Source organism: Oncorhynchus mykiss, chromosome 8 (genome assembly GCF_013265735.2).
Source record: "Oncorhynchus mykiss isolate Arlee chromosome 8, USDA_OmykA_1.1, whole genome shotgun sequence".
NCBI lineage: Eukaryota > Metazoa > Chordata > Actinopteri > Salmoniformes > Salmonidae > Oncorhynchus > Oncorhynchus mykiss.
Window position 1 is genome coordinate 11,465,792 of NC_048572.1, and position 15,876 is coordinate 11,481,667.

Genomic DNA, 15,876 nt, shown 5'->3' on the forward strand with positions numbered 1-15,876 from the left:
GAGTTACGTAGTCTTTATTTAGAGTTACAAAGTCTTTATTTAGAGTTACGTAACCTTCATTTAGAGTTACGTAGTCTTTATTTAGAGTTACGTAGTCTTTATTTAGAGTTACGTAACCTTCATTTAGAGTTACGTAACCTTCATTTAGAGTTATGTAGTCTTTATTTAGAGTTACGTAGCCTTCATTTAGAGTTACGTAGTCTTTATTTAGAGTTACGTAGTCTTTATTTAGAGTTACTTAGCCTTCATTTAGAGTTACGTAGCCTTCATTTAGAGTTACGTAGCCTTCATTTAGAGTTGCGTAACCTTCATTTAGAGTTACGTAGTCTTTATTTAGAGTTACGAAGTCTTTATTTAGAGTTACGTAACCTTCATTTAGAGTTGCGTAGTCTTTATTTAGAGTTACGTAGCCTTCATTTAGAGTTATGTAGTCTTTATTTAGAGTTACGCAGTCTTTATTTAGAGTTACGTAGTCTTTATTTAGAGTTACGTAGTCTTTATTTAGGGTAACGTAGCCTTCATTTAGAGTTACGTAGCCTTCATTTAGAGTTACGTAGCCTTTATTTAGAGTTACGTAGCCTTCATTTAGAGTTACGTAACCTTCATTTAGAGTTACGTAGTCTTTATTTAGAGTTACGTAGTCTTTATTTAGAGTTACGTAGTCTTCATTTAGAGTTACCATTAGTCACATATTTAAAAAATGAAAATGAAATGGAATATTACCATGTGAGCCATATTTCTCCTATGTAACATGATCGAGCTTCATCCGATGCAATCAGTTAGTTGGCAGCATCAGTAAAATATTTCTCAACAGATATTCAGAGTGAGTCATTCTCAATCAGTTTCTGGTCCCACATTTCACCGTAACCCTTATTGTTAGTCATAATCACCCACAAACAAATAAGAAATCCACAAATAACTAATCACAGCGATACTCTGATTATTATTCAAGCTAATAACAGATGCAGCTGTCACAACACAACCTGTAGCTTCTACCCAGACCACCCTCTAGCAATTATTCATGATGATATCCAAAAGTGCAAACCTCACCCATTGGGCACTCCAGGCAGGCTCAAACAATCTCTTCAAATTTATTTGAATTTGTATTCACTAGGAACCAAACAGAAGCAAATGGCTAAAACAGGGAGGGACTAACCTGAACTTGTCCAATAAGAAATGCTTGTTTTCTTTGCTAAATGTTTTCCCGTTGCAAAAATGTTTTTACTATGGTGTGCACTAATGAATACACCCCAGGTCTACTTCGTATCCTCCTCAGCCTCTCACCTTTTCTGGAGGCCTCGAAGCTGTCAAAGATGTTTATTCTCTGGATGTCATATGTGAGTGTGGTGTTGGGCAGCAGGGTGCGGTTCCTGTTGATTGTGTTCAAGGCAAATTTAAAGGCGAGTTCCTCTGCTCCTGATGGGCCGCTTTCGATGGATTCAAATATTCCTCCTGAGGGACAGAAGAGCAACAGGTGGAAGACCAATAAGGTTCAATCTCAATTTCCCCGTCCAATAATTACAGTGGATTCTCCTCCAACATAAAACAGGTGACATTGAAGTGTCGGTGGTACGATCCATATAGCAAAGTTTGTAATTGTAACAATTATATTCTCAGCTGCCTTCATGTCCTTTCCTATTAAGCAACAGTGTCATAATCAACATGCATTAATAGACATGAGGAGTGGAGAGAGAGCTTTATTGTGATGGACCGTCGACTAAAGAGAGCTGCATTTGCATTCGCTTACTCGTCTGTGTAATTAACAACGATTAGAGTGGACAGGAGGTGAGTTCAGTGGTCACGACCCCTCGTTCTCCCTCTCTTTCTCTCTCCTGCAGCTTTGACAGAAAAGTTCACTCCTCCACTTTGATCCCGTCATTTCCACGTAAAAGGACCCATGAGCACCAACATGGGAAGTTCATAGGAGCATGTCAAATTGGGTGTCAAATGAAAGCTAAGATTCTATATTATTGAGAAATTAAGGCATATATACATTGTTCCACCATTTTCCATCCTACAAATGAGGAATAAGCAAAGGCTTTGATTTCTGGTCAAACAGATGGAAAAGGGGTCTTAGAAAACATCTAGCAGGTATTAGAAATACATTAAAACACAAGGTTGAAGTGAAGACCCCCTGCCAGCTAATATCAACATTAATATTTAGTTTTGGATGAATTTTTCTGCCTTCTGTAAGTTTAAGTAACATTGCCTTGTGCCTTCAAATTCTCTTACCAAAAACCAACATGTCTTGAAAAGATTTTCTCATTTCTCTCCCTCACGAGGAGGGAGGAAAATGAAAGTTCACAGAAGTAACAAGTAAAGCTAGACCTATCAATTTGTTAGTGTTTTTTAAACCGTTACCAAATCGAAAAATCAGCAACGGATTTTCTGCAATTGAATTGACTACAATAGTATGTCATGGTAGTCCCAAACTACAGTTGGGTTCAAAAGTTTGGACAGCCCAGTACAGTAGAGCAGGGCACAGCACAGCACAGCACAGCACAGCACAGCACAATAAAGCACAGTAGAGTAAAGTAAAGAAAAGTATAGTTCAGTAGAGTACAATAAATTATAGTGTACTGTACCGAACTCTACTGTGCTGAACTATACTATACTGTACTGTTCGGTGCTTGGCTGTGCTGTACTGTACCTTGATGTCCAAATAATGCTGAAATGAAGGGGTGGAAAGAGAGAGTCTGTGTGAGACAGGGAGACAGAGAGACAGAGAGACAGAGAGACAGGGAGACAGAGAGACAGGGAGACAGGGAGACAGAGAGACAGAGAGACAGAGAGACAGAGAGACAGAGAGACAGAGAGACAGGGAGACAGGGAGACAGGGAGACAGGGAGACAGGGAGACAGAGAGACAGAGAGACAGAGAGACAGAGAGACAGAGAGACAGAGAGAGAGAGAGAGAGAGAGAGAGAGAGAGAGAGGTTAAGCCAGGTTAATTCAGCAGAGCTAGCCAAGCAGCTGTTTATACAGACCGACTAATTGAGGGACCCAATGAGAACTTGAGATCCTCCAGACCAGTAGTGCTGAGTCAGACCCTTTACTTTAGAGTGGTTCATCCACTTTAAAACGTAAAACTTCCCAGAGGCAGTTTCTGGTCACCGGGAGTTCTTGTTACATACTCAATGTACTCAGTTCTGAATTTCTTCTTTATATTATTTGATGGTTTTTCCACTCCTTTTGTATTTTATTTTATTGGCGGGAGACAGAGAAGAGACAGGAAAGTTAGTTGGAGAGAGGGTGTTAGAATGGCGTGTGTCAGATTTAAACCCATTCTAATGCCGCCATACATTTGCTCAGGAGACAATGGAGCAAACCACAAGGCTACCCAGGCCACAGAAACAATGGAGCAAACCACAAGGCTACCCAGGCCACAGAAACAATGGAGCGAACCATTAGACCACCCCAGGCCACAGAAACAATGGAGCAAACCATTAGATCACCCCAGGCCACAGAAACAATGGAGCAAACCATTAGATCACCCCAGGCCACAGAAACAATGGAGCAAACCATTAGACCACCCCAGGCCACAGAAACAATGGAGCGAACCATTAGACCACCCCAGGCCACAGAAACAATGGAGCAAACCATTAGACCACCCCAGGCCACAGAAACAATGGAGCAAACCATTAGATCACCCCAGGCCACAGAAACAATGGAGCAAACCATTAGACCACCCCAGGCCACAGAAACAATGGAGCGAACCATTAGACCACCCCAGGCCACAGAAACAATGGAGCGAACCATTAGACCACCCCAGGCCACAGAAACAATTGAGCAAACCATTAGACCACCCCAGGCCACAGAAACAATGGAGCGAAACATTAGACCACCCAACGCCACAGAAACAATGGAGCGAAACATTAGACCACCAAACGCCACAGAAACAATGGAGCTAACCATTAGACCACCACTGGGCCAGAGAAATTCTAGGTTTAATTGAAATCGTCCTTCAAGGTTCCTGTATCAAAAAGATTTATAGACACTAGTCCTAGTAGCCAGACAACACGGAACATCTTAGCATTGTCATAGCTTACAGTTCAAACTCCTAATCAAGGGGGTTCAGTGTAGTCGGTGGACTGTTAACAGTCTTAGTACCACTTCAAATAACCCAAGGAACGATGCTTCCACCTACACCATCCAGACCACTCAGTGAAGTGCAGTTACCATGGCAATCCCAGGTCTCTCTCAGCAGTGATCGAAACCCCTTAACATTTTTGAATGATTTACAATTTGATTGGAAAGTGCTCTCCAGGTGCTCCACTCTCATGCTGTTCAGAATCATGACATGACTTGACAACAACATAACATCTGCTATTTCGTAGTGAAACTACTTTAACGATGACAGATCAGGTTATTATGTAGTAGTTAAACATCCAAATACCCCAACGAATGCTCATAGACCTCCTAATACTCCAAATGCCATGTAGGTATTAAACAACACTACCATCGAGCAAAGACTTGTTTCAAAGTTCACCATTCCAAAAAACGAGCATAGCACTGAGCATGGACTTTGACTAAACCTGGCTAGATCTGCTGTCCACCATCCAAAAGACCAGAGACTTACCACTCAATGACTAGAGAGGGAGAATGAAAGAAACTCAAATCAATATTTCCAGAGGAGTTAACCCAGAGTTCAGGAGTCCAGAGTTGCTTCCCTATAGCTTCATTCCATGGGCGAGCTAAGAGTGTGACGTGATCCAAGCTCAAAGAGTTTCACTGAGCATTAAAGACTGTTTATTGATTCAATTGTAGCAGGAAGTGAGGGAGCGGGGTGGTGAAAAGGAGACACAAAAGGATAGAGGACGAGAGCCCCCTCTTCCAGACCCTATGCATATAGGAATATATTTATTTTTAAGTAAGAGTGAAGAAAAGAAACAGCGAGAGAGCGAGAGAAGACAAACATTTATAAAAATTACAGACCTCTACATGCTTTGTAAGTAGGAAAACCTGCAAAATCGGCAGTGTATCAAATACTTGTTCTCCCCACTGTATATGGCTAATCTGAATGAATACTCAGGGAGAAAAAGGTGTAGATTCACGTGCTCTCGGCAGATGTTTATTAAGCCTTCGCAGAAGGCAGGAATCGTGGTCACAGGCAGTGGTCAAACACACATAGGCCGTCAAAAACAACCATAACAAAACAACAACAAAAAACAACTCAAAACTAACAGAAAGAACTAAACTATATAAGGAGCTGATGAGACCAGGTGAGTAAATGACACAGGTAAAAACAATGAACAAAAATGAAAGACAGGGCTACGTTCAAGAACACAAAGAAACAGGCTACGTTCAAGAACACAAAGAAACAGGGCTACGTTCAAGAACACAAAGAAACAGGGCTACGTTCAAGAACACAAAGAAAAAGAACACAAGGTTGACTAAGAAAAGAGAAGCAGAACCTTACAACTATAGTTCCACTGGTTATATATAGAGGGGTAAACTATACTTACACTGGTTAAATATAGAGGGGTAAACTATAGTTACACTGGTTAAATATAGAGATAGAGGGGTAAACTATAGTTCCACTAGTTATATATAAAGGGGTAAACTATAGTTCCACTAGTTATAACTATAGAGGGGTAAACTATAGTTACACTGGTTAAATATAGAGGGGTAAACTATAGTTACACTGGTTAAATATAGAGATAGAGGGGTAAACTATAGTTCCACTAGTTATATATAAAGGGGTAAACTATAGTTCCATTAGTTATAACTATAAAGGGGTAAACTATAGTTACACTGGTTAAATATAGAGGGGTAAACTATAGTTCCATTAGTTATAACTATAGAGGGGTAAACAATAGTTCCATTAGTTATAACTATAGAGGGGTAAACTATAGTTCCACTAGTTATAACTATGGAGGGGTAAACTATAGTTCCACTAGTTATAACTATAGAGGGGTAAACTATAGTTCCACTAGTTAAATATAGAGGGGTAAACTATAGTTCCACTGGTTATATATAGAGGGGTAAACTATAGTTCCACTAGTTCTATATAGAGGGGTAAACTATAGTTCCACTGTTTATATATAGAGGGGTAAACTATAGTTCCACTGGTTATATATAGAGGGGTAAACTATAGTTCCACTAGTTATATATAGAGGGGTAAACTATAGTTCCACTGGTTATATATAGAGGGGTAAACTACAGTTACACCGGTTATATATAGAGGGGTAAACTATAGTTCCATTAGTTATATATAGAGTGGTAAACTATAGTTCCACTAGTTATATATAGAGGGGTAAACTATAGTTCCATTAGTTATAACTATAGAGGGGTAAACTATAGTTCCACTGGTTATATGTAGAGGGGTAAACTATAGTTACACTGGTTAAATATAGAGGGGTAAACTATAGTTCCACTAGTTATATATAGAGGGGTAAACTATAGTTACACTGGTTAAATATAGAGGGGTAAACTATAGTTCCACTAGTTATATATAGAGGGGTAAACTATAGTTCCACTAGTTATGTAAAGAGGGGTAAACTATAGTTACACTGGTTAAATATAGAGGGGTAAACTATAGTTCCACTAGTTATAACTATAGAGGGGTAAACTATAGTTCCACTAGTTATATATAGAGGGGTAAACTATAGTTCCATTAGTTATATATAGAGAGGTAAACTATAGTTCCATTAGTTATAACTATAGAGGGGTAAACTATAGTTCCATTAGTTATAACTATAGAGGGGTAAACTATAGTTCCACTAGTTATAACTATAGAGGGGTAAACTATAGTTCCACTAGTTAAATATAGAGGGGTAAACTATAGTTCCACTGGTTATATATAGAGGGGTAAACTATAGTTCCACTAGTTCTATATAGAGGGGTAAACTATAGTTCCACTGTTTATATATAGAGGGGTAAACTATAGTTCCACTGGTTATATATAGAGGGGTAAACTATAGTTCCACTAGTTATATATAGAGAGGTAAACTATAGTTCCACTGGTTATATATAGAGGGCTAAACTATAGTTCCACTGGTTATATATAGAGGGGTAAACTATAGTTCCACTGGTTATATATAGAGGGGTAAACTATAGTTCCACTAGTTATATATAGAGGGGTAAACTATAGTTCCACTGGTTATATATAGAGGGGTAAACTACAGTTACACCGGTTATATATAGAGGGGTAAACTATAGTTCCATTAGTTATAACTATAGAGGGGTAAACTACAGTTACACTGGTTAAATATAGAGGGGTAAACTATAGTTCCACTAGTTATATATAGAGGGGTAAACTATAGTTCCATTAGTTATAACTATAGAGGGGTAAACTATAGTTCCACTGGTTATATGTAGAGGGGTAAACTATAGTTACACTGGTTAAATATAGAGGGGTAAACTATAGTTCCACTAGTTATATATAGAGGGGTAAACTATAGTTACACTGGTTAAATATAGAGGGGTAAACTATAGTTCCACTAGTTATATATAGAGGGGTAAACTATAGTTCCACTAGTTATGTAAAGAGGGGTAAACTATAGTTACACTGGTTAAATATAGAGGGGTAAACTATAGTTCCACTAGTTATAACTATAGAGGGGTAAACTATAGTTCCACTAGTTATATATAGAGGAGTAAACTATAGTTCCATTAGTTATATATAGAGAGGTAAACTATAGTTCCATTAGTTATAACTATAGAGGGGTAAACTATAGTTCCATTAGTTATAACTATAGAGGGGTAAACTATAGTTCCACTAGTTATAACTATAGAGGGGTAAACTATAGTTCCACTAGTTAAATATAGAGGGGTAAACTATAGTTCCACTGGTTATATATAGAGGGGTAAACTATAGTTCCACTAGTTCTTTATAGAGGGGTAAACTATAGTTCCACTGTTTATATATAGAGGGGTAAACTATAGTTCCACTGGTTATATATAGAGGGGTAAACTATAGTTCCACTAGTTATATATAGAGAGGTAAACTATAGTTCCACTGGTTATATAGAGAGGGCTAAACTATAGTTCCACTGGTTATATATAGAGGGGTAAACTATAGTTCCACTGGTTATATATAGAGGGGTAAACTATAGTTCCACTAGTTATATATAGAGGGGTAAACTATAGTTCCACTGGTTATATATAGAGGGGTAAACTACAGTTACACCGGTTATATATAGAGGGGTAAACTATAGTTCCATTAGTTATAACTATAGAGGGGTAAACTACAGTTACACTGGTTAAATATAGAGGGGTAAACTATAGTTCCACTAGTTATATATAGAGGGGTAAACTATAGTTCCATTAGTTATAACTATAGAGGGGTAAACTATAGTTCCACTGGTTATATGTAGAGGGGTAAACTATAGTTACACTGGTTAAATATAGAGGGGTAAACTATAGTTCCACTAGTTATATATAGAGGGGTAAACTATAGTTACACTGGTTAAATATAGAGGGGTAAATTATAGTTCCACTAGTTATATATAGAGGGGTAAACTATAGTTCCACTAGTTATGTAAAGAGGGGTAAACTATAGTTACACTGGTTAAATATAGAGGGGTAAACTATAGTTCCACTAGTTATATATAGAGGGGTAAACTATAGTTACACTGGTTAAATATAGAGGGGTAAACTATAGTTCCACTAGTAATATATAGAGGGGTAAACTATAGTTACACTGGTTAAATATAGAGGGGTAAACTACAGTTCCACTAGTTATATATAGAGTGGTAAACTATAGTTCCATTAGTTATAACTATAGAGGGGTAAACTATAGTTCCCCTAGTTATATATAGAGGGGTAAACTATAGTTCCACTAGTTATAACTATAAAGGGGTAAACTATAGTTACACTGGTTAAATATAGAGGGGTAAACTACAGTTCCACTGTTTATATATAGAGTGGTAAACTATAGTTCCATTAGTTATAACTATAAAGGGGTAAACTATAGTTACACTGGTTAAATATAGAGGGGTAAACTATAGTTCCACTAGCTATATATAGAGGGGTAAACTATAGTTCCACTAGTTATAACTATAGAGGGTTAACTATAGTTCCACTGGTTATATATAGAGGGGTAAACTATAGTTCCACTAGCTATATATAGAGGGGTAAACTATAGTTCCAGTGGTTATATATAGAGGGGTAAACTACAGTTCCACGGGTTATATATAGAGGGGTAAATTATAGTTACACTGGTTATATATAGAGGGGTAAACTATAGTTCCACTAGCTATATATAGAGGGGTAAACTATAGTTCCAGTGGTTATATATAGAGGGGTAAACTATAGTTACACGGGTTATATATAGATGGGTAAACTATAGTTTCACTGGTTATATATAGAGGGGTAAACTATAGTTCCACTAGTTATATGTAGAGGGTTAAACTATAGTTACACTAGTTATAACTATAGAGGGGTAAACTATAGTTCCACTTGTTATATATAGAGGGGCAAACTACAGTTACACCGGTTATATATAGATGGGTAAACTATAGTTTCACTGGTTATATATAGAGGGGTAAACTATAGTTCCACTAGTTATATGTAGAGGGTTAAACTATAGTTACACTAGTTATAACTATAGAGGGGTAAACTATAGTTCCACTTGTTATATATAGAGGGGCAAACTACAGTTACACCGGTTATATATAGAGGGGTAAACTATTGTTCCACTGGTTAAATATAGAGGGGTAAACTATAGTTCCACTAGTTATATATAGAGGGGTAAACTATAGTTCCACTAGTTATAACTATAGAGGGTTAACTATAGTTCCACTGGTTATATATAGAGGGGTAAACTATAGTTACAACGGTTATATATAGAGGGGTAAACTATAGTTCCACTGGTTAAATATAGAGGGGTAAACTATAGTTCCACTGGTTAAATATAGAGGGGTAAACTATAGTTCCACTAGTTATATATAGAGGGGTAGCTATAGTTCCACTAGTTATAACTATAGAGGGGTAGCTATAGTTCCACTAGTTATAACTATAGAGGGGTAAACTATAGTTCCACTGGTTCAATATAGAGGGGTAAACTATAGTTCCACTAGTTATATATAGAGGGGTAGCTATAGTTCCACTAGTTATAACTATAGAGGGTTAACTATAGTTCCACTGGTTATATATAGAGGGGTAAACTATAGTTACAACGGTTATATATAGAGGGGTAAACTATAGTTCCACTGGTTAAATATAGAGGGGTAAAGTATAGTTCTACTAGTTATATATAGAGGGGTAAACTATAGTTCCACTAGTTATAACTATAGAGGGTGAACTATAGTTACACTGGTTAAATATAGAGGGGTAAACTATAGTTCCACCGGTTTATATATAGAGGGGTAAACTATAGTTCCACTAGTTATATGTAGAGGGGTAAACTATAGTTCTACTAGTTATATATAGAGGGGTAAACTATAGTTCCACTAGTTATAACTATAGAGGGGTAAACTATAGTTCCACTGGTTATATATAGAGGGGTAAACTATAGTTCCACTAGTTATATGTAGAGGGTTAAACTATAGTTACACTGGTTATATATAGAGGGCTAAACTATAGTTCCATTAGTTAAAACTATAAAGGGGTAAACTATAGTTCCACTGGTTATATATAGAGGGGTAAACTATAGTTCCATTAGTTATAACTATAGAGGGGTAAACTATAGTTCCACTGGTTATATATAGAGGGGTAAACTATAGTTCCACTAGTTATATATAGAGGGGTAAACTATAGTTCCACTAGTTATCACTATAGAGGGGTAAACTATAGTTCCACTAGTTATAACTATAGAGGGGTAAACTATAGTTCCATTAGTTATAACTATAGAGGGGTAAACTATAGTTCCACTGGTTATATATAGAGGGGTAAACTATAGTTCCATTAGTTATAACTATAGAGGGGTAAACTATAGTTCCATTAGTTATAACTATAGAGGGGTAAACTATAGTTCCATTAGTTATAACTATAGAGGGGTAAACTATAGTTCCATTAGTTATAACTATAAAGGGGTAAACTATAGTTCCACTGGTTATATATAGAGGGGTAAACTATAGTTCCACTAGTTATATATAGAGGGGTAAACTATAGTTCCATTAGTTATAACTATAAAGGGGTAAACTATAGTTCCACTGGTTATATATAGAGGGGTAAACTACAGTTCCACTAGTTATATATAGAGGGGTAAACTATAGTTCCATTAGTTATAACTATAGAGGGGTAAACTATAGTTCCATTAGTTATATATAGAGGGGTAAACTATAGTTCCATTAGTTATAACTATAGAGGGGTAAACTATAGTTCCCCTAGTTATAACTATAGAGGGGTAAACTATAGTTCCATTAGTTATATATAGAGGGGTAAACTATAGTTCCACTAGTTATGTAAAGAGGGGTAAACTATAGTTACACTGGTTAAATATAGAGGGGTAAACTATAGTTCCACTAGTTATAACTATAGAGGGGTAAACTATAGTTCCACTAGTTATATATAGAGGGGTAAACTATAGTTCCATTAGTTATATATAGAGAGGTAAACTATAGTTCCATTAGTTATAACTATAGAGGGGTAAACTATAGTTCCATTAGTTATAACTATAGAGGGGTAAACTATAGTTCCACTAGTTATAACTATAGAGGGGTAAACTATAGTTCCACTAGTTAAATATAGAGGGGTAAACTATAGTTCCACTGCTTATATATAGAGGGGTAAACTATAGTTCCACTAGTTCTATATAGAGGGGTAAACTATAGTTCCACTGTTTATATATAGAGGGGTAAACTATAGTTCCACTGGTTATATATAGAGGGGTAAACTATAGTTCCACTAGTTATATATAGAGAGGTAAACTATAGTTCCACTGGTTATATATAGAGGGGTAAACTACAGTTACACCGGTTATATATAGAGGGGTAAACTATAGTTCCATTAGTTATATATAGAGTGGTAAACTAGAGTTACACTGGTTAAATATAGAGGGGTAAACTATAGTTCCACTAGTTATATATAGAGGGGTAAACTATAGTTCCATTAGTTATAACTATAGAGGGGTAAACTATAGTTCCACTGGTTATATGTAGAGGGGTAAACTATAGTTACACTGGTTAAATATAGAGGGGTAAACTATAGTTCCACTAGTTATATATAGAGGGGTAAACTATAGTTACACTGGTTAAATATAGAGGGGTAAACTATAGTTCCACTAGTTATATATAGAGGGGTAAACTATAGTTCCACTAGTTATGTAAAGAGGGGTAAACTATAGTTACACTGGTTAAATATAGAGGGGTAAACTATAGTTCCACTAGTTATATATAGAGGGGTAAACTATAGTTACACTGGTTAAATATAGAGGGGTAAACTATAGTTCCACTAGTAATATATAGAGGGGTAAACTATAGTTACACTGGTTAAATATAGAGGGGTAAACTACAGTTCCAATTGTTATATATAGAGTGGTAAACTATAGTTCCATTAGTTATAACTATAGAGGGGTAAACTATAGTTCCCCTAGTTATATATAGAGGGGTAAACTATAGTTCCACTAGTTATAACTATAAAGGGGTAAACTATAGTTACACTGGTTAAATATAGAGGGGTAAACTACAGTTCCACTGTTTATATATAGAGTGGTAAACTATAGTTCCATTAGTTATAACTATAAAGGGGTAAACTATAGTTACACTGGTTAAATATAGAGGGGTAAACTATAGTTCCACTAGCTATATATAGAGGGGTAAACTATAGTTCCAGTGGTTATATATAGAGGGGTAAACTACAGTTCCACGGGTTATATATAGAGGGGTAAATTATAGTTACACTGGTTATATATAGAGGGGTAAACTATAGTTCCACTAGCTATATATAGAGGGGTAAACTATAGTTCCAGTGGTTATATATAGAGGGGTAAACTATAGTTACACGGGTTATATATAGATGGGTAAACTATAGTTTCACTGGTTATATATAGAGGGGTAAACTATAGTTCCACTAGTTATATGTAGAGGGTTAAACTATAGTTACACTAGTTATAACTATAGAGGGGTAAACTATAGTTCCACTTGTTATATATAGAGGGGCAAACTACAGTTACACCGGTTATATATAGAGGGGTAAACTATTGTTCCACTGGTTAAATATAGAGGGGTAAACTATAGTTCCACTAGTTATATATAGAGGGGTAAACTATAGTTCCACTAGTTATAACTATAGAGGGTTAACTATAGTTCCACTGGTTATATATAGAGGGGTAAACTATAGTTACAACGGTTATATATAGAGGGGTAAACTATAGTTCCACTGGTTAAATATAGAGGGGTAAACTATAGTTCCACTGGTTAAATATAGAGGGGTAAACTATAGTTCCACTAGTTATATATAGAGGGGTAGCTATAGTTCCACTAGTTATAACTATAGAGGGGTAGCTATAGTTCCACTAGTTATAACTATAGAGGGGTAAACTATAGTTCCACTGGTTAAATATAGAGGGGTAAACTATAGTTCCACTAGTTATATATAGAGGGGTAGCTATAGTTCCACTAGTTATAACTATAGAGGGTTAACTATAGTTCCACTGGTTATATATAGAGGGGTAAACTATAGTTACAACGGTTATATATAGAGGGGTAAACTATAGTTCCACTGGTTAAATATAGAGGGGTAAACTATAGTTCTACTAGTTATATATAGAGGGGTAAACTATAGTTCCACTAGTTATAACTATAGAGGGTTAACTATAGTTACACTGGTTAAATATAGAGGGGTAAACTATAGTTCCACCGGTTTATATATAGAGGGGTAAACTATAGTTCCACTAGTTATATGTAGAGGGGTAAACTATAGTTCTACTAGTTATATATAGAGGGGTAAACTATAGTTCCACTAGTTATAACTATAGAGGGGTAAACTATAGTTCCACTGGTTATATATAGAGGGGTAAACTATAGTTCCACTAGTTATATGTAGAGGGTTAAACTATAGTTACACTGGTTATATATAGAGGGCTAAACTATAGTTCCATTAGTTAAAACTATAAAGGGGTAAACTATAGTTCCACAGGTTATATATAGAGGGGTAAACTATAGTTCCATTAGTTATAACTATAGAGGGGTAAACTATAGTTCCACTGGTTATATATAGAGGGGTAAACTATAGTTCCACTAGTTATATATAGAGGGGTAAACTATAGTTCCACTAGTTATCACTATAGAGGGGTAAACTATAGTTCCACTAGTTATAACTATAGAGGGGTAAACTATAGTTCCATTAGTTATAACTATAGAGGGGTAAACTATAGTTCCATTAGTTATAACTATAAAGGGGTAAACTATAGTTCCACTGGTTATATATAGAGGGGTAAACTATAGTTCCACTAGTTATATATAGAGGGGTAAACTATAGTTCCATTAGTTATAACTATAAAGGGGTAAACTATAGTTCCACTGGTTATATATAGAGGGGTAAACTACAGTTCCACTAGTTATATGTAGAGGGGTAAACTATAGTTCCATTAGTTATAACTATAGAGGGGTAAACTATAGTTCCATTAGTTATATATAGAGGGGTAAACTATAGTTCCATTAGTTATAACTATAAAGGGGTAAACTATAGTTCCACTGGTTATATATAGAGCGGTAAACTATAGTTCCACTAGTTATATTTAGAGGGTTAAACTATAGTTCCACTAGTTATATGTAGAGGGCTAAACTATAGTTCCATTAGTTAAAACTATAAAGGGGTAAACTATAGTTCCACTGGTTATATATAGAGGGGTAAACTACAGTTCCATTAGTTATAACTATAAAGGGGTAAACTATAGTTCCACTGGTTATATATAGAGGGGTAAACTATAGTTACACTGGTTATATATAGAGGGGTAAACTATAGTTCCACTGGTTAAATATAGAGGGGTAAACTATAGTTCCACTGGTTATATATAGAGGGGTAAACTATAGTTCCACTGGTTATATATAGAGGGGTAAACTATAGTTACACTGGTTATATATAGAGGGGTAAACTATAGTTCCACTGGTTATATATAGAGGGGTAAACTATAGTTACACTGGTTATATATAGAGGGGTAAACTATAGTTCCACTGGTTATATATAGAGGGGTAAACTATAGTTCCACTAGTTCTATATAGAGGGCTAAACTATAGTTCCACTGGTTATATATAGAGGGGTAAACTATAGTTACACTGGTTATATATAGAGGGGTAAACTATAGTTACACTGGTTATATATAGAGGGGTAAACTATAGTTACACTGGTTATATATAGAGGGGTAAACTATAGTTACACTGGTTATATATAGAGGGGTAAACTATAGTTACACTGGTTATATATAGAGGGGTAAACTATAGTTACACTGGTTATATATAGAGGGTTAAACTATAGTTACACTGGTTATATATAGAGGGTTAAACTATAGTTACACTGGTTATATATAGAGGGGTAAACTATAGTTACACTGGTTATATATAGAGGGTTAAACTATAGTTACACTGGTTATATATAGAGGGGTAAACTATAGTTACACTGGTTATATATAGATGGGTAAACTATAGTTCTACTAGTTATATATAGAGGGGTAAACTATAGTTACACTGGTTATATATAGAGGGTTAAACTATAGTTACACTGGTTATATATAGAGGGGTAAACTATAGTTACACTGGTTATATATAGAGGGCTAAACTATAGTTCCACTGGTTATATATAGAGGGTTAAACTATAGTTACACTGGTTATATATAGAGGGGTAAACTATAGTTACACTGGTTATATATAGATGGGTAAACTATAGTTCTACTAGTTATATATAGAGGGGTAAACTATAGTTACACTGGTTATATATAGAGGGTTAAACTATAGTTACACTGGTTATATATAGAGGGGTAAACTATAGTTACACT

The 15,876-nt window shown here is 35.8% G+C and overlaps 1 protein-coding gene across 1 annotated transcript in view; it reads right to left on the reverse strand.

The window, feature by feature from the left end:
- LOC110529367 (glutamate receptor ionotropic, kainate 2) overlaps positions 1 to 15,876 on the reverse strand; it is a 165,354-nt gene that overhangs the window by 110,447 nt on the left and 39,031 nt on the right. The window contains exon 2 of the mRNA XM_021611507.2: positions 1,285 to 1,452. Within this exon, the coding sequence (XP_021467182.1) occupies positions 1,285 to 1,452 (168 nt within the window). The remainder of the gene's footprint in view (positions 1 to 1,284; positions 1,453 to 15,876) is intronic.